The sequence below is a fragment of the Capricornis sumatraensis genome, chromosome 6 (genome assembly GCF_032405125.1).
Source record: "Capricornis sumatraensis isolate serow.1 chromosome 6, serow.2, whole genome shotgun sequence".
NCBI classification, from domain to species: Eukaryota; Metazoa; Chordata; class Mammalia; order Artiodactyla; family Bovidae; genus Capricornis; species Capricornis sumatraensis.
In genome coordinates, this window is record NC_091074.1 from 25234668 (window position 1) to 25259930 (window position 25263).

General features: G+C 43.6%; 1 protein-coding gene across 1 annotated transcript in view; it reads right to left on the reverse strand.

Moving 5' to 3' along the window:
- Positions 1–6965: 6965 nt before the first annotated feature.
- The window catches only part of TEK (TEK receptor tyrosine kinase), a 101146-nt gene continuing 82848 nt past the window's right edge, over positions 6966–25263 (reverse strand). The window contains exons 15-23 of the mRNA XM_068973560.1: positions 24578–24788; positions 21928–22038; positions 19210–19400; positions 18556–18669; positions 14276–14346; positions 12965–13005; positions 11375–11471; positions 9689–9788; positions 6966–8481 (exon numbers count right to left, since the gene is read on the reverse strand). Of these exons, the coding sequence (XP_068829661.1) occupies positions 8407–8481; positions 9689–9788; positions 11375–11471; positions 12965–13005; positions 14276–14346; positions 18556–18669; positions 19210–19400; positions 21928–22038; positions 24578–24788 (1011 nt within the window). The 3' untranslated portion in view covers positions 6966–8406. The remainder of the gene's footprint in view (positions 8482–9688; positions 9789–11374; positions 11472–12964; positions 13006–14275; positions 14347–18555; positions 18670–19209; positions 19401–21927; positions 22039–24577; positions 24789–25263) is intronic.

Sequence of the window (25263 nt, forward strand, 5' to 3'; positions counted from 1 at the left end):
AAATGAGAATTGAAGGGCTTGCATTAAAAACAAAAGAACTTTCAAATCTTAAAAGGTCAAAAGGATTCAATGGATGACATTCTTTAAGAACTGCTTTAAAACAGATACAAGTACTCTATCCATGATCATTTCCTCTTAATCCAAATATTTGACTATGAGTCACATTCCTTAATTAAGCCAGATGATGGAGCCAGCTGTCCTTTTTTCCTTATAGGAGAAAATAATATTAACATATAGCTTAAGTTGAAAATACCTTTGCAGTATTTTTCTTTTCTCCTAATCTGCACTAAGGCACAGCAATAGCCATGTTTCTGAACACTTATTTATAAGTATGTGCTTCATGAAGACCACTAGGATAATCAGGTTTATGCATGTATTTTTATGCATACATTTTCACTAGATTCTTCTAAGCCATTGAAAAGTGAAAGTGAAGTCGCTCAGTTGTGTCCGACCCTTTCAGACTCCTCAGTCCATGGAATTTTCCAGGCAAGAGTACTGGAGTGGGTTGCCATTTCCTTCTCCAGGGGATCTTCCCGACCCAGGGATTGAACCCAGGTCTTCCGTGTTGCATGCAGACGCTTTACCGTCTGTGCCACCAGGGAAGCAATACACACAGTAGTAGTGTATATATGTCAATGCCAGTCTCTCAGTTCATCCTAAGCCATTAAGATTGGTAATTAATCCTACTTTGCAGATGAGAAAACTGAAACCAGAAGGTTAAGTAACTTGTTGAAAGTCAAATATAATAAGTAAATGGCAGAAACAGCACAGTTCAAACTGAAGTTGTCTGGACTCTGCTTAGGGCTCCATTTACTTTTCCATGCTCCCCATGTTTCATCTTTAGCTTTGTCTTAATGTGAGATAGGCTAACTTTACTAAATTGTAATTGACAAAACTCAGATTATACAAAGATGTGAGTTCACAAAGGAGCTTTATCAACTTGTAATAATGTCTCCTCCAGCCTTACATGATTGATCCAAAGTATAAATTTTGCCAAGTTATACCGATATAACCTAATAAAGGGGTAGTTGACAGTCATACGATAAGATCTTTGTTCTGATCATCAAATGTTTGTCTTATTGAGTCAGTAATGTAGTCTAACTATAACTGATGACATCTACTGAGCTGCATTCTTGACTTACATGCATTGTGCATCTTATTGGGGCAGGTTTTCTGGTGTGGTTGAAGATGACTTGAAGAACACAAAGACCTCAGTCCGTGATGTGCAAGCCATCTTATTGAACCTCTTCAGTGCTGACACTATACTAATTGGACATAGCTTTGAACACAGTCTCTATGCGTTTAAGGTAAAGAGTTATAGGCTCATCTTCTTACAAAACTCGTGTTAGCCTGGTAGTCATTATTGTTGTGTCATCACTGATGCTTGGTTTCCCCTTTTTTGACAAGACAAGGAAGACAAGAATCACTGCGCTAATAACACTGTCCAACGACGGTAAACCAAAAGCAGTGTAAGATAGCCCAAGTCATTGGCTAATCAACATCAGAAAGTCCATCATCAACTGTGATAAAGCCAAAATCATTGTTTGTTTTGACATGATCTTTGATTATCTTTAATGTCCAAATAGATATGACTGAGTTGATCTAACAAGTTGGTATAGTCACATCCTGGAAAATACTTTTTCATGTTAAGTCAGGTAGGCCTTATAGGGAGGCTTAACATCAAAGATATGCTCATTTTACTTGGCATGATAGACCTGAAGATCTCTCCTTTAATATACTCTGGATTAAAATGGTCTGTTTTTTGGCTCCATGTTCTAGAGTTCACACTCTGTGGCTCATGCCAGCCGCCTGTTTTTGCAAATATTTTTATTGGAACGGAACCGTCACAACCCATTCATTGGTGTATTTTCTGTTGTGCTTTCGCACTGCAAGGGCATTGTTGAGTAGTCATGACAGAGGCGGTGAGGGCTGCACGCCTAAGCTGTCTATAATTTGGGACTTGAAGAAAGAGTTTGGTGGCGTTCCCTGGTCTAGAACAGTGCCCTGCGATACAACTTTCCATTATTTTAACTACCCAAGATGGTGGACATCAGCTGTGTCCAGTTCTTTGGAACCTATGGACTGTAGCCCGCCAGGCTCCTCTGTCCATGGGATTCTCCAGGCAAGAATACTGGAGTGGGTTGCCATGTCCTCCTTCAGGGGATATTGGACATCACAGATATCAGATGTCTGATTGAGAAAATGATTTTTTCAGTTTCTTAATTTCAGTAGTTGCACGTGGCTCATGGCTACCACACTGCACAGTGAAGCTCTGGAACGCTGGGGACCTTGACTATTTGTCTCAGCCACCCCTAGGGCCTAACCTTCATGCAGAGAAGGGTTAGTTCTTCTTTAGTGCAAGAATATAAGCTTCCTTAATTCTCCTGAGTGGATGTCCCCCTCTTTCTCTGCAAAGCTGCCACCGTAGTATAGTTGTTTCCCACAGCACTGCTGTGTGAACGTGACGGAGGAGACGGAATGTCCACCAGACCCCACCCAAGTGTGTGCAGAGAGATGTGGGGATGTAAGCTTTCTGTCGGAAAGGTCTTCACAGACGTGTCCCTCTGTCGCCTCAGAGACAGCACTTCTCAAACAGTTTCTCACCATGACTTTCCTGCTTCCCATTTTCTAGGAACTGTGATTTCATCTGCCTCCAAGACCAGAGAATTTCAAACCATCATGTTTCTTTATTCCTTGTAATCAGTCTGTTTCTTCCTTCCAGATTACTCATAGATGTCTCTTTTTTTTAGTTTCCACAACCACATTATATTTTTGCTCCATCCTTTGCAGCCAGGTACAGTGTCTAAGAGGTGACTGATACATTAAGTAAGAATCTATACAGTGTTTCTGGACAGGGCATCATAGGTGTTAAACATTGAATTTCCAACCTTTTTCTTCTTGATCAGTCTTTAAATGACTCTTGTCCTGAGGCTAACCTTCTTTTATGCCTGTTTAAATTACAGCTCTTCTAATGAGGAATGCAAATAGTACCTGACTGTCTAGACTCTGTGATCTGTTCCCCCTCCCCCATATCCATCCTACTGTAAAATTTACTCCCTTCTTCCAAGTGAAAGGACAGGGCATTTGAACCTAGATGGGACTAATCCTTTTCCATGCTCCCTCCCCAGAGAGAGACAAATAAACCACTGAAATGGGACATGCACTGGAGTGAGGTGTGCCCCCCTCAGTTGAGTCCCAAGGTGAGAGGAGCCTGGCTCACCCCTGGCTGCCGCCACCCAGCCAGTAATTATTGGAACCCCTCTGACCTCATGCTGCCTCCTAATGGGATCTCTTGGTAGGAAAGTAGACTCGGCAGTCAGGCTCTGAGATTGGATTTCTTTCTAGTGTACTAACTTGGCTGAGGCAACGTTAACCTCTCCAAGCCTCAGTTTCTCTGGCTGTAAAAAGGGGACAGTGAAATACCGACCGTGCTGGGTTCATCTGCAGTTTGTAGGGAGATAAGCCAGGTAAAGTGCTTAGTGACTGAGCTGGTATAACTGCTCACGTTCCTTGGTTTTGTAGTGTTGTTTCTGCTGCTACAGTTCCTCTTGCTGCATCAGTTTTCTTATTCTTTGGGAAGAATTTCTAAAAAGGTTTTCTCTTTCATTTGACAGTTAATTCATACTTCAGTTGTGGACACGACAGTTCTGTTCCCTCATCCGCTAGGCTTGCCTCACAGAAGATCCCTGGAGGGTTTAGTGGCTGACTACCTGCAGAGAGTCATTCAGGATGAAGGTAAGAGCTTGCTTGTTCATGATAAATATCAAGCCCCTGAGTCTGACGGGCGTGAATACATCATGAGGTTCATGGTAAAGGTCCCCGGTTTGAAATACTTCCCTGTGGGTTTTCTCCTAGGGCAGAGAATCCCAGAGTGTCTGTTTAAGTAAAATGTGCTCCTTGCCCACTACCTGGCATAGTCCTGGATGCTCCATAGGCATCAAAACACCAGTTGGGGCAGACTGGTGACCTTGGAATTCATACATGAAACTTTTGTTGGTGCAGAGATCTAATTCCATCCTAAATGTTGCTGTGTACCTCTTTTCATATGTGATTTTCATTAAACCTAATGAGAATCTAGAATTGATTGGGTCCGAGGTATCTCAGTGGCGCTAGTAGTCAAGAACCTGCCTGCTGGTGCAGGAGACATAAGAGTTGTGAGCTCCATCCCTGGGTTGGGAAGATACCCTGGGGGAGGGCATGGCAACCCACTCCAGTATTCTTGCCTGGAGAGTCCCATGGACAGAGAAGCCTGGTGGGCTGCAGTCCACAGGGTCACAGAGAGTCAGACACGACTGAAGTGACTGAGCATGCATGCAGATTCTCTCACCCCAGGTAAATAGTGAGCTTTTTGTAAAAGGAAGTATAGCTCAGATTCAACAGATTCATCATGCATGCACTTGCTTTGTAATGGATTGGTAGATCTTGCTCTCAGAATTTTTTTTACTTTTGGTATTTTTGAGGTAAAGTCCCAACATTAAACAGGCTCATCAAATGCAACAGGTACAGCCACCAGCTCTCCTGCTAGTGGCATTACCATAAGCATGAGGCATGTGTCTGACTTGGAATGGAGGTTAGTTATTCTGTACATTTCATGCAGACCCATATAGGCCCCTCTATTGCACAAGATAGAAAAGAAAGTTAATTTTGAATGTTAAAATGTTATAATGCTATTGTTTCTACAGATGCTTCTCTGGTCGTGTCATTTATTGTACAAGAATTCAGATTTTATCTTGTGGTATTTATTCTTTCATTCTATGTCTATTAGACACTAACCAATACCATCGTACACAGGATCTTTATATTCTCTGCTTTAAAATATTCATATCTCAAATACCCTGAAAATGCTATTATAAAATTCATAATGTGTTCTGCTGAAAACAACCTGGGACCATGGGCACAAAAATATTTCATCTTACAACAAAAAATGCCCTATCTAAAGCAAAGTTAAAGAAAACCACAGTTCTCTCAGAATAATGCAAGGAAACAAAAAATAATACACCACTTTACAAGTGTAGCCCATGATTTTCCTCAATCTCAGACATCACTTATTATTTTCAAAAGAACTGTAGGCTTGGTATCTTGGGTAGATTTCATCTGCTTTTTAAACCCATGTCATCTCATATCTGAGGTCGCTCTTTGTCTAGAGAGGTATATTTTTTCTGGCATCTCTATTTCTGGCTTCTTGTCAGATCTGTCATTCACTGGTGCCCGTCACTTTCTTCTTGCATATCCCTGGAAAAGAGGTTCATGGAGAAGGTACTGATGTGCTCTGCCATCATAGGAACGTAGTGACCACGTGACTGAGGACAGGCTATACAGAAAAAGGGAGATGTTTGTTCATCTGCTGCTGCTGCTGCTAAGTCGCTTCAGTCGTGTCCGACTGTGCGACCCCACAGACGGCAGCCCACCAGGCTCCGCCATCCCTGGAATTCTCCAGGCAAGAACACTGGAGTGGGTTGCCACTACATCTGTGTAAAACATTTCTAACGCAACCAGTGGTGGTTCTAGGTGTGAAAGAGTGATATACTGATAAGTGGTCAGTGTTGATTCTGTTATAAACTCAAGACCGTTTTGAGACCATCTGTGGGGCAACCTCACAGGGAGTTGTCTATGTCTAACATTTTATTTTTTGTCCTATTCTGTTTGGAGGTCACAGTTCCAGTGAAAATGCAACCGCCTTCATGGAACTGGTCCTCTGGAAGGTAAAAGACGACCTGAAAGGAAAGAAGTAACCACCTGGCCCAAGCAGATCTTAAACCTCTGCACCGCTTCCCTGACTCCTTGGCCGCCACTGCTGGCAGGAGCGTTTGATCTATAATAACATGAGGTTTCCCTTTCATAGAAGAGGAGAAAGAGAAGCACTCTCGAGGTTTATGCGTTACATTTTAAAGGCTGGATTTCCACAGCAGTTTCTAAAGTTGTGTCTGGGGAGGGGTGGGGAAGGAATTAGGCTGTTTGGATTTTGACTTATCGTCATAGGCCGTGTGCAGATGTCCATGGAAGATGCTTTAAAGTGGAAGCAATGCGTCCAGGACTTCCACAAAGTTCATTTCTCAGATTGCTTAAAATTTCTTTTCCTCTTTAAATACCTGGAACCATTATACTGCTAGGAGTCTGAAACATCTCTTCCTAACAAAATCATAACAGTTTTCTTTAGATTGCCTATATAGAAATAGATAGAGATTTTCTTCACAAAATATATGAATGTGAATGTAAACTTTTCAGTGTACTGTTAACATAATACAGTTTGGTCACTGGGCTATTGTGTAAGGTGTTTTCATTCTAACTGGTGTACTCTTGCTTGATTTTGATTCCTGTCAGCCACTCATTGATCTTTTTTTTTAAGGCGGTATCCTGTGGATCTTCTGGTACACTGAAATCTAATCTATATTCCCAATACTGGAATTACCTAGTTCCTCAAAGGGGTCAGTTCTTCCCTTCTTAATTGCTTTTTGATGATATGCAAACTGGCCTGTGGAAACGACACAAATTCATTCAGTTTGACTGCTGACCTTTGAGTAAGTATGAATCTTTCGATTAATTTGGTTAACAGGCTACAAAGCTACAAAGGTTTCTTTGTCACCAGCATGGATGAATCACAGAGATGTCAGTTGGATGGCCGCTGTGCCAGAAGTGAATTCGTGGCCTTCTGACAGTTGATTATAATATGTGTCAACCCATAGCACACCTTAGGCTTACTGCTTCAGTATTTTGAATTTACAAGTAAATCTTATTACTGAATTCCTTTTTCTTGATGCTGCCCTTTCGTAGTCATCTCTTTTACTGGCCGTGAAGTAAATTCGCAATGATGTAAATTTATTTTAAATATATATAATTAAGAAGGTCAAGCTGTTAGAGAGGGTAGCTGTTATTGTGTATTCCAAAGCCACATGCAAAATTTGAAGACATTATCTACATTTTTCAGAGATACATTCATCCCTGTTCTTGTTTGGTTCCATGTACATACAAACCAAGAGCTGTCAGGAGCATCTTCACAACATTTGGGTAAAAAGGAACTGTTAGATATTTGGACCTGCTTTCAGTGGCTCTTCACTCCAGCCCCTGCTCTGCTGAAGAATAAATGGTGCGGCAGCAGTGTTGCTTTTGCCTATCCTGCTGTGGATGAAGAGCTTTCGGACAAATGCAGTTTCCTGGTCACTGTTTCTGCTGCATGAAGTTCAGCAGATGGCAGAAATATGGAACATTACACAGTACGTAAAACACTGCAACACAGTTAAAAGAGATTCCAGTTTTAAGCCCTCAATACTCATAAGTTCCTCATACTGGAACCCGAGGTACAGGAAAACAGTAGAATATTTCTGGGAGATGTTTCTAATCTTGTGAGCTTGTGATACATCTGGTTGAATATACTCACCAACTGCTGTCTGCGTATTGCCAACACATTAGAGGGTGATAAAGTGTTTTCTTGAAAGTATAATAGAGATGGTTGGTAATACTTATGAGACACATTCCTAGACAAAAAGTGGGTAGGCAAGACATTTATTCACTTACTGTATGATCTCAGTATAGCATGTGCCTACAATATAAATGGTAAACTCACAACTGATCAAAACTACAACTTTTTACAATGTGCAAGACAGGTGGGGATGTTAATCTCCTATGATACATGTCACACGTCTCCCAAATATAATGACAAGCTTCCTGTTTTAATTTAACAAACACATTGATGTTATCCAAGAAACTAAAACCTATTAGCTTATCAAATTAACACTTCCTAACATTCTTAGGCTTCTAAGGAATGAGATTTAAGTCGGTTTTTCAGTGTCTACATTTAGGACTGATTTGTTGGCTCTGGAAACACATGAAAAAGTTATCAAATTAACAAAGGAATCAGGATGGCTTCTACAGGTGAGGGGGAATATTTAGAGATAGAAGAAGCTCTTTACATCACTTAGGTTAACATTTAAGAGACCTAAATCCATGTCCTGTTAGAACTCATACCTTTCCCCTACTTTTTCTCACCTGTACCAACAGGTTTACTAATAGTATTTTCCTCTACACAGTGAAACATCTTAGAGCATCCAATATATAGGTAAATATTTAAAAAAATACCTAGGACAATAATGAGTTATGAACTACAGTGATTGTACTCACACCTTCCCATAAAGTCCATGTTTTTAGAAAAATATATTATTGTATATGAAACCACAAACAGGCATTCTGATTCCAGCACATTCTTACTCAAAATAGTATATACAGTCCTAGTCAGAGGGTGCTACAGATTCACACACGGGTCTTACAAAGTCCCAGGCAAGCGACAATCTATATACATGTCCATTTTCTGTCACCTCTCTTGGCAGAGGCTTGCTTGCTGAGCGTCAAGGTATGAAGGGTCTCTCACGCCGGTGAAGGGGAAAGAGAATATACAGATGAAAGTGGTCGGTCCTAGGCCGCTTCTTCTGCAGAGCAGTCGATTCCCGCGTAGGTGAACTTCTCATAAAGTGTGGTGTTCACATAGGTCTAGGAGAACAAGAGTGGTTCAGAGACACAAGCTGGCTCAGTCCTGCCTCCACTGGGAGCAGTTACGGTCATACCCCGGTTTCCTTAGCTTGTCTCAGCTCAAATACAGATGCTGTGTGCTCAGTCGTGTCTGACTCTTTGTGACTCCGTGCACTGTAGCCCACCAGGCTTCTCTGACCATGAGATTTTCCAGGCAAGAATAGTGGAGTGGGTTGCCATTTCCTACTTTAGGGGAGTTTTCCTCACCCAGGGATGGAATCCCCACTCAGGGACTGAACCTGCCTCTCCTGCACCTCCTGTATTACTGGCAGGTGGATTCTTTAGCACCACCGGCTGCTGCTGCTAAGTCACTTCAGTTGTGTCCAACTTTGTGCGACCCTATGGACCGCTGCCCATCTGGCTCCTCTGTCCATGGGATGGTCCAGGCAAGAATACTGGAGTGGGTTGCCATGCCCTCCTCCACAAGCCCCCAAATACCGGCAGGGATATTTCTCTATCCTCATTCCCTCTGTTGTATTTAACCACTTTCTTCCTGAAAAGCATCCCTTGACTTCTGCAAGGAAGATTGCTTCCTCTCACTTTTCCAGCCTCCCGGCTTCTCTGTCCCATGGTCTCTCACTGGTCCCTTCTGACCTGCACCACGGCCTCCCAGACCCCTTCCTCTGTCTGCTCATCTTCACATCTCCTGCTGTGAGATCTCACCCACATCTCTGGTTTCATTACCAACTGGGTTTTGATGACTTCCAGCATCTTCCGTGACTTCCAAATTCCCTAACCTAGATTTACCTTTTGGATCTCAGATCTATCTACTATAAGTTTTTACAGAATTCCTGACCCTCCCCGTAGTAACCTGAAGACCACATTCTTGTCACTCTCCCGTTTGTCCTTGGGCAAGTCACTTTCTCCTTTCTAAGTATGCTCCTTCATCTACAGAATGAAAGGGCCAGGCTGTATGACCGATTTAAGATCCCGTCCAGCTCAGACAAGCCAGTTCTGTACGTTGTTCTACAGTGTCTGACTATATCCTATATAGGAATCTGGTTTCCTCCAAAATTGTAACTTTCTCAAAGTTGAGTCCACATCTTTTATGGCCCTGTAGCACCTCAGGTTGGTTCAAAAGAACCTGCTGACCTGTGTCCACTATTAACCACAATGGACACATGAGGAATTCCAGTGAAAGAACCCATGCCTTGAGTTCCATACTCACCTTTCGTTCTTCTAACATCCTGTTTAAGGACACCAGGATCTGGGCAAATGAGGGCCTTTCATAAGGCTTCTCCCGCCAGCACTGTCTCATGAGATCATACCTTTGAAAACAGAGTGAGAGTGTTTAGTCTCCCACCATGCTTTAGTCCTGGGCACAGCCAGGTGCAGGGTTGGGAATAAAGGAGAATGTAGCCACACAATGCATGGTCATCTCACTTAGCCAGCAGAAGACAGAAGTACTGCAGCTAGGAAGGTTCTAGGAGGCCTCCCGCCTCCCCACCCATGTCTCTTTTCTTCTAGTGCCCACTTTGGGTACCATTCCCAAGAGATCTTGGTCTCAGCTATCCTGATCATCTGGGAAGAACAGAGTTGTGTGTCCAGGGTAGGCTTCCCCTCAGAATATTACATCTCTCAAAATGTCAGTGTTTCATTTCTAAAAACTGGCTCTGTGCGCAAATAAATTTGCAAAACGCTACCTATAGTGCCTCCCTCTTAGTGACTGACTTTGTGAAATCTTGAAGTCATTCTATTAAAAACCAACAACCTTTTAAACGAGGTTTAACATAGAAGCTTCCCAAACATAACTGATCACAGTACTTTTTCCCCTTGTGTTATTTATGTCTCACACATTCCACAAACACAGTTTACAAAGTGCTAGTCTAAGGTCTTTCTCCAGTGTGGCCAGAACTACCTGTATTGTTAAAACGTGGATTCCTGGGACCCACTCCAGATTTAGAGAGTCATCATGTCTGAGAGAGGGGCTCAAGGTTTCACATGCCTAACAGGGTGGTTCCTCACTGGGAGCCACAGTACACAGAAGGCTCTCAGCTATCAGCCTGGGGTGGTAGAGATTCTAGAAGAGTTTCTACTTTAACAGAAGTTTCATAAGTGAGTTAGAGCAGTGAAAACATCACTCCTTAAAGGTGGGATTCAGGGACTTGGCCCAGTGATGGCTTGAGTACATTCAGGTTTTCCCAGGATGGTCTAGGTTTATATTTCTTGTACCACAGCATAATAGCACCCTCATCCACTCTTAGAAGTGGCTTGGTTTGGACAATAAATTCCTTGTTCAACCTAGAGCCTTGCACTCTTCATATTATGTCATTTAGGCAGCAACGACCTCAGCTGGTTCTGGGAATGGCAGCATCACTAGAGAATCATTCTTTCCAGGAATAAGAATATTTATTCCTGGAAAATAAGGCTTGTAGAAGCAAGATTTTATAAAGAACAGTTTATCTTCTTTAGTGTAACTGCTCTGACATTTCTACCCTCAAAGTTCCATACATTTATTCATGGATAATTTCATGTATTCATAAATTATTCATACAAATCTTTTCTGTATTTGTTGCCCTTTCTCATTTCAACTTTAAGATTCAGCCAAGAATCACCACCTTAAATTCCTCCTGAATTTCTATGCCTGGAAAACTCTCTATTTCCTGCCCATTGCCTAACAGTCTTAGTTTCAAGGTTCTGAAATCTTGAACTCAAAAATCTTGTTTGAGTTTTCTGAGGGAAATGCCCCCCTACACGCATAACACAGACTCTTGTTTCTGACTGTTTTGGGTGTGTGTGTGTACACATACATACGTATTTGTATGTATCAGATAGCTGCTTCATTACAGTCAGTTCAGGAAACATACAGAGGGGAAGTTAGGGTAGAATGGCCCTGGGGGGAGGCCTGACTTACACCTCGTCGTCACAGTTTAGTGGCTTCTCCAGTCTGTAGCCCTGGGGCAGCTTCTCGTAGAGTTCTGCACACGTCATCCCACAGTAAGGGGTGCCGCCTGGAAGATAGGAAACGATGCACCCTGAGCCCCCCTTGGATGCAGAAGGCACTGTCTCCTGCCCTGGGGCCCTACAGCCAAGGGACTGGGAGGAAGAGGGGGGTGAGTCAAGCGACGATAAGCACCCAGACTCGTCATCCCCTGGGGCAAACCCACCGCACGTCACAGCTAGACTTGGCTACAGACAGTGCTCCCGTGCAGTCGCTGCTTCCTTACGGCGCCTTGCTCGTCCCCAAGTCTGTCTACACACAGCGTGTCTCTTGACATGGTACCAATGTACCAATGACATGGATCTTTTTCCCAATTGGAAATCTGTATTTACATAATGCAATTCCTGTTTCATCTACCATAGTTACTGTCCCAATGGTAACTATAAAAGCAATATACGTTTATTGTGGAAAGTACAAAAAATAATGAAAAAACTACTTTGAAAAAATCCTGTGTAGTCTTTCCAGTTTTTTTATGTGTGATATTTATAAAACTGGAATTATGGCAAATGTGAAATTTTTCTGCTTTTTGGCATGTACATTTTCACATGGTATTAAATGGCTTTTGACATATATCCAGACAAAAGTATAATTCAAAAAGATACACGCATCCCTTTGTTCATAGCAGCACTATTTACAATGGCCAAGTCATAGAAACAATCTAAATGTCCATGAATGGATAAAAGAAGATGTGGTACACACACACACACACACAGGAATATTACTCAGCCATCAAAAAGAATGAAATAATGCCATTTGTGACACTATGGATGGACTTAGAGATTATCATACTAAGTGAAAGAAGTCAAAAAGAGAAAGACAATTGCCATATTACTTACATGCAATCTAAAATATGACAAATGAATTTATCTACAAAACAGAAGCAGACTCATAGAGGACCGACTTGTGATTGCCAAGGGGGAAAAGTGGCAGAGAAGAAATGGAAACTCGGAATTAGCAGAAACAAACTATTACATATAGGATGGATAAACCACAAGGTTCTGCTGTATAGCACTGGGAACTATATTTCATATCTTGTGACGAACCATAATGGAAATGAATATGGAAAATTATATACACACATACATAAAACTGAGTCACCTTTGTATAGCAGAAATTAACTAAATCAACTATACTTTAATAAAATTTAAAAATAAATGGCCTTTGAAAATGTGACTTTTCATAGCAACACAATATACTGTCTTAAAGTTGCAGAAGAAAACTTATGACAGCTTTATGACATCTGTGCACACGTGGAGACAACTTAGAATGAAGTTCTTGGCCACCAGGTCATCAGTGTTAAATGTGACATTAGACACTGGGCTTTCATAAAGAGAGCCATGGGGATAAACACACTCATGCAGGAAACCTGCAAGGTTCTTTTCCCAAGTGGCATCTGTCGGCACCGAATGCAAATGTTACCCATGAAAGTAGATGGTGAGGAGCACGGGGGCGCCCACTCCCTTTGCGCAGAGCTTCACCTGGTAGGTGGACAAGGATACTCACCTAAGCTAACAATCTCCCATAGTAACACGCCATAGGACCATCTGCAGAAGGGATGAAAGAGAAAACTAATCAGCACACGCGTTGGCCAGGCAACGTTCTGCCCCCAAAGCTGGGGCGAGTGACTCTAGGTCAGAAGAGGGAAAGTCCCATGTCTTTTTCCTAGGATTGGGTCTTGCACAGAGCGTGCGTCTATCTCCCCGTTGGCCAATGGAAGGACTGTAACAGGGGAACACTGTTAACACTGGCAGAGCCCCGACTTGTTCTAGGTAGAGAATGCAGGCTGACACTACGGAAAGCAGGGGGTTCTAGGCCAGACAGATTTGCATCAGATCTCATCTCTGCCACCGGGTACTCATGTGACATGGGACAAATGACTAGAACTGCTGAGGCCTCCGACTGTATTCTTCCAGAAGTGAGGACACCCATCTTTGCCTCATGCAGAGATGACATGAGATAACATAAAGGCACACAGTGAGAACACAGTCATCGCCCGACCTCTCCCCATCCCCAGGCATAACAGCTCTCCCCCCAACACCCCACCCCCTCGAATAAGTCACCTCAACCCTCTGGGCCTGTTCTTCCTCCTGAAAATAGGGAATGTGGGCAAGAGGGCTCAGGTCTCAATCGCAAACCGTCCTCCCCTGCCACCAGCCTGAGACTCGTCACGCAGGCTGCAGGGGAGATGGGCCCCACCGACCGCCTTCTGTGGGGCTTTCCAGGTGGCACTAGTGGTAAAGAACCTGCCTGCCAGTGCAGGAGACATGAAAGTTGTGAGCTCAATCCCTGGGTCGGGAAGATCCCCTGGAGCAGGGCATGGCAATCCACTCCAGTACTCTTGCCTAGAGAATTCCATGGACAGAGCAGCCTGGCGGGCTGCAGCCCGTTGGGTAGCACAGAGTCAGACACGACTGAAGTGACTTAGCATGTGTGACTGCCTTCTGTCCCTGCCACCTCTGACCCCCAGCAGCTACTCTGGGCCACCTCCTCGGATCTAGGTCCTTGTGCCAAAGTCAGTCTGGGCAATGGACTCACAGGAAGGCCAGAATGCCTCTGACTCCTCAGGAAATAAAGAATTAACCACCTGAAGTCACTCCCCGACGTGCAGAAATAAACCCAAAGCCTGCCATCAGGGGAAATCATTTCCTCTGTGGCTTTGTTCACTCTGTTAATTTATTTCCTGGGCTTAGTGATTAGCTTTATTCCGCAGAGGGATGCAATATTCCTGGTTCTCTTCAAAACCTTTGTCAAATGGATATTTTTCTGGGTCCAAAAAAAAAAAAAAAATCCCTCAGCAGTGAGAGGCTTACTCACACGTCACTGTTGGTCGTATACACGCTGTAATTTAGTGACTCGATCGCCATCCAGCGCACGGGGAGTCTTCCCTGGAGAATACAATGTAAGAGGCTGCTTAGGCTCAACAGGGGCCCCTTCCCAAGGCTTGCCGGTGGCCTGAAGCTGGGGGGAGCTCACCCCAGTTCCCAGGGAGGTCCCCAGACAGAAGGCATGGCAGAGTCAGGGGATATTTTTGCATGTCCCACCCATAAGTCTGCTTTTAAGTTCAAAGCCCTGCAAATTATGTAAGCCCCACTTACCTCAAGGGGTCACTACCATAGCTTCATGTAAAGAAAAATAACAATGTGTGTGTATGTGTGTGTCCTTTCAGTGGTCATGCAATTATTCACTTCGTGGCTGTCAGAGGTGCTCAGAGGTTTGAAGAGAGAGATGGGCATAGGAACTGAGGATTAGGCTATAATGTGGGAAAGGCTGAGGTGGTGGGAGGAGACCAAATGCCTGGAGGAGAGGCTGGAAGGGTTTCCAGGGGAGGGGACACACGAGTTCAGTTCTAGAAGATGTGTAGGTACCACCAGGTGGATGGGGGAGGAAAGAGCATTTCAGACCAAAGGGCAGAGGGTGCATGTGGGTCAGCGAGGAGGTGGTGACTTCTCAGTGCAGACCAGGGAAGTCCCTCACGTCTACACGCTGTGTTCTCTTCAACATCTGCTCCCTTCTATGTCCTCGCCTCCATCTCCCACCTGTCACTCTCTCTTCTCCTTCACACTAGGGGATGGGAAGAGTTGTCTGCATTTCCTGTTTGGTCCTTGCTCTCATTTACTCCCGCTTGCTGGCCTCTGACCCCGTATTTCCTAGTTACTCATTTCCATGCGCCCTTTTCCATTCTTTGTGTGACTGCTTTGATCTGTCCACCTCTGTCTGTCCCTGCTGCCGTCACCTTGGTTCAGGCCACCACCATCTCCACCTGCCTGCTGACAACCACCTCTCCGCTCATCTCCCCGCCTCTGGTTCCACTCCCTAATGACCTGTTCTCTGTACCACAATCACTCTAAATGGCAAACCCAAACATGTGGTTCCTGTCCTTAAAATTCTGTAATATCACTCTTGTTACAACATCCCCAGTCCTTAGCTGAATCCCCAAAAGCTGGCATCCAGAGCTTTCAAGACCTTATCCCCACTTCCTCTTCCAGCCTTGAGTTTTAACTCTTCCTCTTTTTTGCATCACCCTCTAGCCATATTGCCTTTCTTATTTCCCCAAAGTTCCGTGCTTTCCTCTGCCGCTCAGTTCTTATATATACACCGCATCCACCAGGTCCTGCACTTCATTCTCACGTCTCCAGTATCTATGTCACATTTACTGGAAAGCTTCACTGTGCTTCCTCTGAGCTCCGGAGGGACCTGCACTTTCCTCCTGCTCAGCCTTATCCACCGTTACAATTGTTTGTTATGTGTCTCTGAGCTCTTTGAGGGAGAACACTGTGTCTTAATATTATCCCCAAGCCCAGCACAAGCGTGAAACATTGTAGTAATAAATAAATCCACGCTGAGGGGATCAATAGATTAATCAATGGTAGTAAAACCCCAAATCACTTAAGTACATCACTTTGCAACACTTCCAGTACTAGAATCGCCCTGGGAGGAAGTAAAAAACTAATGCAGGATGCCCTCTCCACAATAACTGAATCAAAATATCTAAGTGGTAGGACTTAGCATCTGTCTTTTAAAAAGTTTCCCAGAGAATCTAGGTGCAATAGGAATCGACAATCTCTGACTTCCATAGTAAGCCAGAGAAAGGAGCCACTCTGGCCTCTGTTGGTAATGTGCTGCACTGCGCCCTTCTTGCTGGGAGCTTGCTTCTCTCCAATCCCTTCTCTTTTCTTCCCCTACCTTCACCATGTCCTTTCCCCGCCCGGACACCATGCTGCTACTGAACGCTTTGCCCTTCCACTGGGAGACACACTAGAGCCCTAACCAGTGCTCTGCCCCTCTAAGCATTTCCCTAACTCCATAAGATACAGAAATCTCTGACCTTTATGAAATGTCAAGCAAACCAACCTTAGCCTCGGGGTACTGAGGCAAGTAACCAAATTAAACGGGTAGGATTATGGGGCTAAACTGTGCTAACCTCTCCTCCTCATCCCCACAGGGGTTCCCAGGAGGCACTAGTAGTAACGAACCCACCTGCCAGTGCAGGAGCCATAAGAGACAGGGGTTCAACCCCTGGGTCGGGAAGATCCCCTGGAGGAGGAAATGGCCACTCACTCCAGCTTTCTTGCCTGGAAAACCTCATGGACAGAGGAGCCTGGCGGGCCACAATCCATACGATCACAAAGAGTTAGACATGGCTAAAGCGACTTAGCATGCATGTGGCCCTCCCTCCTCACAGCATCCCATCCCCAAAGTGCCAGAGTGAAGGAAGGCGAGAGACGCTGCGGTGGAAATAAGAGGGTCCCACGTGGCCCAGGAGGAATGCGGAGGGCTGGAGCAGATGGGTGAGCGGTGTGTCCTGCTTCTGTAAGACCAGCCCAGCCACTCACCAGAGAAAGGTCTGCTTTGAGAGGGGCGAATCTGAAAAGTTTAGGGAAAAAACTGTTGCCTGGCAACCAACCTTCGGGGAGTCACTGGAGACTTCCTGAGGTGCTGATGTCAATAAGTATCAAGGACCAGGGGCATGGTACTCTCTAAGAACCAAAGGAGGCCCACTTCAAACCCTCATCAAAAAAGGGAGTGGAAAGTTCCAAAACGATTAAGTTCACTGTGATCATAACTATGGAAAAGACTGTATGCCTGTGGAAGGAAAAGAATAAAAATAAAATAAATTGTGCCAAGGTTGTGAACTGTGGATCATTTCCTCTTGAAAGCATTCTTGAATATTGTTTCTGTGTTATCTTGTCAGTAATTGAAATAAGTATATTTAAAAGAAAGGAAACCTGAGCTTGAGGATAAATGCAGAAGCCTGAGCCTTGCTAGGAGGCAATTTGATATCTACAAAAGTAAAAAGACTCTCTGTGTGTATATGTTACAAGAACTGGAGTCATCCCAAGAAAGCTGAGCCCAAGTAATGCTGGGAAAGCCATGCCATCAGAGAGACCTACCCAACATGTGCAAAGACTATAGGATGCGTCAGCCCCAACACCCTGCACTGCCCAACTGCAGGGAAAGCAGAGGGTGGTGGCATGTTCAAAGCCCAACACTAATGTCCAGGGACGTGGCATTTCCAGCTTTATGATTCCAGGTGGACAAGAAGAGCAGAATGAGGCTCCCCTGGGATCTTTTATTTGAAGGTAAAATTTGGCTACTTGGGAGGCTAGGTATCATTAGGTGAAAGTGGATTTGGTGGGGGCTTGACGAACGAGCAAGCTATGGTTTTTCCAGTAGTCATGTATGGATGTGAGAGTTGGACTATAAAGAAAGCTGAGCGCCTAAGAATTGATGTTTTTGAACTGTGGTGTTGGAGAAGACTCTTGAGAGTCCCTTGGACTGCAAGGAGATCCAACCAGTTCATCCTAAAGGAATCAGTCCTGAATATTCATTGGAAGGACTGATGCTGAAGCTGAAACTCCAATACTTTGGCCACTTGCTGCGAAGAAGTGACTCATTTGAAAAGACCCTGATGCTGGGAAAGATTGAAGGCAGGAAGAGAAGGGGATGACAGAGGATGAGATGACTGGATGGCATCACCAACTCAAAGGACATGAATTTGAGTAAACTACGGGAGCTGGTGATGGACAGGGAGGCCTGGTGTGCTGCCATCCATGGGGTTGCAAAGAGTCGGACACGACACAGCAACCGAACTGATGAATGAGCAGAGAACATTCAGAAAAGAGGGAACTCTTATACGAGCATTTACAACTTATGAGCTTCTTTCTAGAGCATCCTTGTGACTTAGGAAACCTTGTTGATTCACTTTCTTAATGTTTTAGAAAGTAGGTTAAATGTCTTTTCCCCCACTCCTATGTTTGCTGTGTAAAAGGGGACTGTGGGAGCTCCCCAGAAGATTCTGAACGAGACCAGACTTGGAGGTCTGTGCTGGATATGGACCCCAGCCCCTCCAGCACGAGGCTTGCATGTTCAACAACTTCACCACATGTGACAGAGCCTTCTTCACTGGTAAATGCAGACCCTCCAGACATTTTAGGTATCAAAACTGAGAAAGGACGTTTGCTGGGCTGAGGCATTATGAAACGGCAGAAATGGTCAGAGGCCTCCGTCAGCACAGAAGGATGGAATTCTAAGAGAAGCAACCTCAGGAGAGGGAGGGGTACCCCCGAAAGGGTCTCATCAACATCTGAACTTACCATCGTCTTTTTCACATACACTTCTTGACCTCGGGATAATCCAAAATCGGCTATCTTGGCTACGTAGTTTTCACCAACTAAAATGTTCCTGGCAGCTAGGTCCCTGTGAATAAACTGAAATTTAAAAAAAAAAGGTCATGTATTTTCAGCATCATATTTGCTTTTTCACTTCATTTTGTTTGCACAAAGAGCAGCAGCTTTGGGAAATCTAGAGGATAGTATGAAAAAGTGTTTTTAAAAAGCTACCAGAATCCAGTTCCCTTCTAGTTCCTCTTCTAAATGCTCAGTGAGTGGATTCTGCCAAACGACCCACAGGTCTTTGGAGGAGCGTTTCAGGAAGAAGCACCAGGTCATGCAGTATTCCAATTACCATGAAAGGCCTCTGCTGTGTGTGCTGTGTGGAGTTACTTGAAGCTAATATGAGTGAAAGCACCTCACCCAAATACATATGATGAGATTCACTAGATAAACATACTATTAGCATGGAGCATGAACTTCTATATAAAGAGATAGAATATTAACAAACAGAATAAAATTAGGGAGAGTTTGAGGAGGAATTAAGAAGAGAGGTGAACTGGGAAAAAAAAATCTAAACTCTGATATCAAAGAGAAGTTTGGAAGAAAGATGCTCAAAGCAAGGTTCGCAGAACAAACCTGTTTTTGGCTCAGGTAGTCCATACCCCGGGCCACATCTGCTGCGAAATGGAGAAGCTGCTGGGAGGATAGTGTGGAGGCAGTGCTGTTGGCGATGGCAAACGCGGGATCCGTCTCTAGCACTCGGCTCTTTCGCAGGAAGTCCAGGAGGTTGCCATGGGGCGCATACTCAATGGCCAGGTACAGGTAGCCTGTGGGGCGAGAGAGGAAGCCTCACTTTATCAGTAGCCCTAAACCTCGGTGGTATCTCTGAGATGTGCTTTGGTCCTCGGGGACTGCTTACAAAATTCCATTTTATCTTAAAATAACACATCGAGTAGTACCGATACGGGTAATGCTGGGGACAGGAGGAAAACACGTGACATCATTCCTGCAAAAGGGGGCCATGCCTGCCCTTAGGGCTCCCCTCTCCACTCCTACCGAACAGCAGGCTTCCTGAATGCTTCACCTACTGGGTAACACGGGTAGAATGAAATCAAAACACCTGCTTCCAGATGACCTAGGACAGCTAGTCCACACCACCCTTTATTTTTTATTCTATATTGACTGAGAACCTAATATGAGCCAGACATGTTATTCCAGTATGAATCCAGCTTCTCCTGAGGTTTTTTTCTTTAAAACAAACAAATAAGTGATTAAATACCCAAAGCAGAAGGACCCACACTAGGTAATTTTCTCTCTCCTTCCCAAAATCCAGACTAAGTCGTTAGATTGCTGAGTGCATCACTGGTCAGCAAAATCTAGTGGTAGGGATTGCAGTTTTGCTTACAGAAACCAGAAATGTCAACCTTTTAGGAAAAAAAATAAAATTTTTCCTAGAGCAAAGTATGGTTCATTGTCTTAGTTTTATTCCAAATAGTTTTCTCCCTTTTCTCTTTTAAATGAGATGTAATCTGCTTTGATAACAATTATTCATCTTTGGAGCCAATGAAAGTATAGTGCTCTATTTTACTATTTTTAAATGTGAATTATTTGGTATATACTTTTTATGTCAAATGAATTTAAACTTCAAAGATATTCTAAGAAAGTGAAATTCTCAAAAAAAAAAAAAAAGCAAGCTTCTAGCACTGAATCCTGTTGCACTATAAGGAAAGATATACCTCAATTCTGGTATGAAGGTATTTTCTCACTTTACTGAACAATACAATGTTAAAAGTCAACCAATTATGTGACAATAGAGCAAACTTTTAAAAGACATATATTCTGTCACTAAAAGACATATATTCTGTCACTATAAGTTTTTTTTTTTTTGAACATTCATTTACTGCTGTCCCATGCTGATTACTCTTCTCAGGAAATAGCTCAAAAATAAGTGTCATTACTTCATTATGACATTATCTGGCTTTTAGAATTACACCCTTATTGGATCACAGAATGATATATTGTTTGAAGTACCAGTATTTTTAGTTTAATAAATTGAGGAAAAGGAAGTAGTCTCTTTTCCATTGTTGGTATTTGTGCTGCAAAGTCAACAAGAGGTTGTAAAGTTTGCAAATAATTACCATGTGGAGCTTTTGCGTTGGAGTAAATTTTTCCATGGGAAATTAAGAGTAAGCATGGATTTAGAGCTGCAAACCCAGGTAGCATGCAGAGGTAAACCCATAGATTTCTTATTACCTACTCATTCACAACTAACTCCACACATTACAATAGGAAATACTCAATAAACATTTGAATTAATAATATAATTTGAACTTAAGAATATGTGTGACATAGGATAGTTGTAAAGAAAGCTTCAATGTAACTGTACAGGGGACTGTTTTGGATAAAAACAAAGTATTATTAGATATAGGCTTATTATTTTTTTTTAACCTAAGTATCACCAGTCCTTTCACATTACAGTAGATTATTGGCATTCACAGATTTAACATTTGGAGTATTGGCTTCTTGGGTTTGGGGGGAAAATGAAAAGTCAGCTAAGAAGAACCAACGTACTTCACTTTCCTGGTGCAGAGTGCAGCCTCCATCCACCTAGTCGTGACTGAGAAAACCTCTGGATTAGCAAAGATGGGAGCATGTAGGAGCTGTGGGTACCTTTGGGCATTACTAACTGAGCTGTATCAGAAGCCAAAAGACTCGGCCGTGGGACTCACCTTCAAAAACATTCCACATCTCAGCACAGTCTATTCACGGGGCCAGACATTCAGACTGAAATTGCAGCTTAAAAGTAGGTAACCCACTCCAGTGTTCTTGCCTGGAGAATCCCAGGGATGGCGGAGCCCAATGGGCTGCCATCTGTGGGGTCGCACAGAGTCGGACACAACTGAAGCGACTTAGCAGTAGCAGCAGCAGCAATCTTAGATGACTTACCTTTCCTAACTTCAATATGGAATGTGCCTGATTTTCTTTCTTTCTTACTTATTTATTTATTTATTTTTGTTTTATTTATTTTTTTTTTTTGGTAATAATTTTTTTTCCTTTAATTTACAATACTGTATTGGTTTTGCCATACATTGACATGAATCAGCCACAGGTGTACATGCGTTCCCAAACATGAACCCCCCACCCACCTCCCTCCCCATAACGTCTCTCTGGGTCATCACCGTGCACCAGCCCCAAGCATGCTGTATGTGTCCTGCGTCGGACATAGACTGACGATTCGATTCTTACATGATAGTATACATGTTACAATGCCATTCTCCCAAATCATCCCACCCTCGATTTTCTTTCTTATTTAAAAAAAAATCTGGCAGGAGAAACAGGAAAAGAGCATCTTACCACGATGTTCACACGCTCCCAAGAGATTGATGATGTTTGGGTGGTGTCCAAGTTTACAAAGAACCTCCAGTTCCCCAGCAAAGTCCCTGTGGTCATCTTTGGAAGCGTATTCTGGGAAGAAAGTCAAGAGTCGTGACCGCTTTCTGTGATGCCTCGTCAGAAACAACTGTACCCCCTGATCCCCATCACCTTCAACTACACTCAGCTATCATTGGGTCTGGAAAACGTTAGAGAAATCAAAGAGATGGCTCTAGCACAGGGGCTTGGCTGTCCACATTTTGGGCCAATGCTTCTTATGGTTGGGGGCTGTCCTGTGGCAAGCAGGATGTTTAGCTGCTCCCCTGACCTGACCTACTAGTTACCAGTAGCACAACCAAAAATGTACCCAGATCACCAAGTGTCCCCCCTGGAAACCAAATCACCTCTGTTTGAGAATCACTGCTGAAGCCCTCAAGTATCCAGAGAAATGGTCTGGTTGAGATGGAGCTGGGTCCATTCTCAGACCCTGGCTTTCCAGAGACAAATACGCCAAGGAATAACACCAAAATTTTAGTGAAACATTGCCAGTAGTGAACATACCTTACTTTATTATAATAATTTTACTTTGCTTTTTACATAAACCAGAATAGAACACTGTGCTCAGTTGTGTTCAACTGTTTGGGACGCCATGGACTATAGCCCACCAGGCTTCTCTGTCCATGGGATTTTCCAGGCATGAATACTGGAGTGCATTGCCATGTCCTTCCCCAGGGGATCTCGCTGATGAAGGGATCAAACCTAGGTCTCCTGCACTTCAGGTGGATTCTTTACCAACTGAGTCACCAGGGAAGCCCATGTAAGACTTGCTGTAAAAACTCAAATCTCAATGACATTTTTATAGAAGTCACTTCGTAGTCAGGAAACAGTTGCATTTCTTTCTGTTCCTGTCATTCCGTCTCTCCATTAGCACTTTGATCAGAGGCAGAACCACCAATCAGGCTGAAGAGAAAACTCTTTGGCTGATGTGCAACTGGTTGGTCAGCCTTGAGTTGGTGACAGTATGCTATGATTGCTTTTTGAAGAAATAACATTGGGGGAAAGAGTGATAGAGAGCTGGTAGCCATGTGCATGCCTGACCATGCTTGAAAATTATGGGAAGGTTTCATATGGGCTAAGGGGACCCATGAGGCTGACAGGTAACAATTCCAAGTCTAGTACCTGTTTATACCACAGGAGCCTAAGGGTCAGCCTCAGGAACATTTTAGAAGCAAAGCTCCTTGTAACAGGTTGTTGCTTCACATCAGTAAGTGCCCTCTTTGCATGCATGACTTTTCCTGCAAAACTTTCCGCCCTGGTGCGCTGTTAAGTTATTCTCCCTCTTTACATGGACATGAGATGGACAGTCAGCTCAGGTCAGATCCCAATCAGCATAAAAACGGATGCTACAAAGTTCTACACTCTCTCTCCTCTCACCATTTTTACTGCTTCCTAAAACTGCTGTGACTAAAGTCGGAAAAGGAAAAGGAATTTCTGGATTCTAGTAGGGTTTGTTTGGGTGTGTGTCTCTGTGTGTGTTTTGAAACATTACTGTCTCTAAGCATAAATAATACTGTGTTTATTTTGTTTTGTTCATTTCCTGACATGTGTTTTCTAGCAATGCAGAAAGCAGTGATGGCTTAATAAGATTTAGGGTTAATTGTCATCTTAGGCTTAATATTGCAAGTCAAGAAGAAGGAAAACCCATCAGCAGCCTTCGCAAGTCCTTATTATGGAGCTGCCCAATAAAAGTGGCAATTACATTGCCGGCTCTAATATATCACTTGCCAAGCCTGTGCGCTGTAAAAACAACAGTGCAGCTTCACAGTCAAGTCACCTGTAAACTGCCATTTCACACGCAACAGAAGACAGCTAGTATTTCCAGGGGACACGTCAATCTGCTTTCTCAGAAGATCTTATTCAATGAGGGGGCCCTAAGCAGTCTTGAACACAACTGGAAAAGATCTAGTTTTGTGACTATAGATCAATGGTTTCTAAGCTTGAGTGTATAGAAGAGCCGCTGAGCAAGTTTAGGGACCCCAATTTTTCCCTGCATCATCCCAGAAATTTGAATAGATTAGAACCACGAGGAGGAAAAACTCAAGTAGATGCATTTCTAACTATTTCCAGGAATGCTGGTGTAGATAATGCAGGAAGATAGTGATTTGCCAAATGTTGTCTCCAAATTCTGAGACTCAGCATCCCATGGGAACTAATTAGAAATGCAAGCCCTCTGGCCCTGGGCCAGATTTGCTTAATCAGAAACCATAGGGTGGAGGTGAAGAGTCTGTTTTTTAACAAGTCTCCCAGGTGATTTGGACGCGTGATCAATGTTGAGAACCACTGCATTAAGAGAAACAGTAATGCTTCCCGAAAGTCAGCAGGGTGGGACAGAGAGTCTGTGTTCTCACATCCCAGTGAATCCAGACAGTGGCGTCTAAACAGCTCATGCCTTCAAGTTTACATCCTGACCCTCAAAGGAAATATCACCTTCAGCTGCACAGAACAACTCCATCTAACATCATGCCAATTTTTTGTTTAAAAAAATATGAGACCTTAGAGGAAAGATTCAACAGGAAGTCAAGCTGTCCCCCCACCCTAGTAAAATGCTGACTTGATCGGGGCATGCACTGACCTTTCATTCTCTTGATGGCAGCATCCATCCGTAACCCATCCTTCTTGATGCGAGCCTTAAGAACCTGGCCAAAATTACCCTCCCCAATCACATCTTGAAATTTGATGTCATTCCAGTCAAGCACTGGATAAATGGTAGGATCTGGGTTGTTTTTGGCCTTCCTGTTCAGGGCAAGAGTTCCTGAGTTGAACTGCACAGCTGGTTCTTCCCTCTACAAAAATAATGGGTTTGTGTCAGGATTTTTCATAATTTTCAAGGTACATAATACCTTCTGGTTTATGCCCACACTAAGTGAAAAAAAGAAACAGTATACCCAATTCTAGAATTAAGATGGAAATAGGGTTCATTTAGTAGGCCCACTTGGATGAAGTGGCAGCCAGTAGAGCTGCATGGGCACGATCCTAGGCCTCAGGAGGAAAGCATGCTACAATCGACTAGTTATGTTTGCAGGGATGAGGGAGAGGAGGATAATAGCATGTCTGTCACGACACACACTTGAGTTACTCACACTTGAGTGTCTGCCCTGCTGTGAAATGAGCAGCTATTCAGTTCTGGTTTGGAAAAGAGCTCAGAGATCTATCTGGAGAAGTCACAGGACATGCCTCTGTGAGGGCTTTTTTCCTAGCTTCATCTTGGTCTCCTTGGCTCTTACTCTCTCCCACTTGTCTTAAAGCTCAGAATCTCTC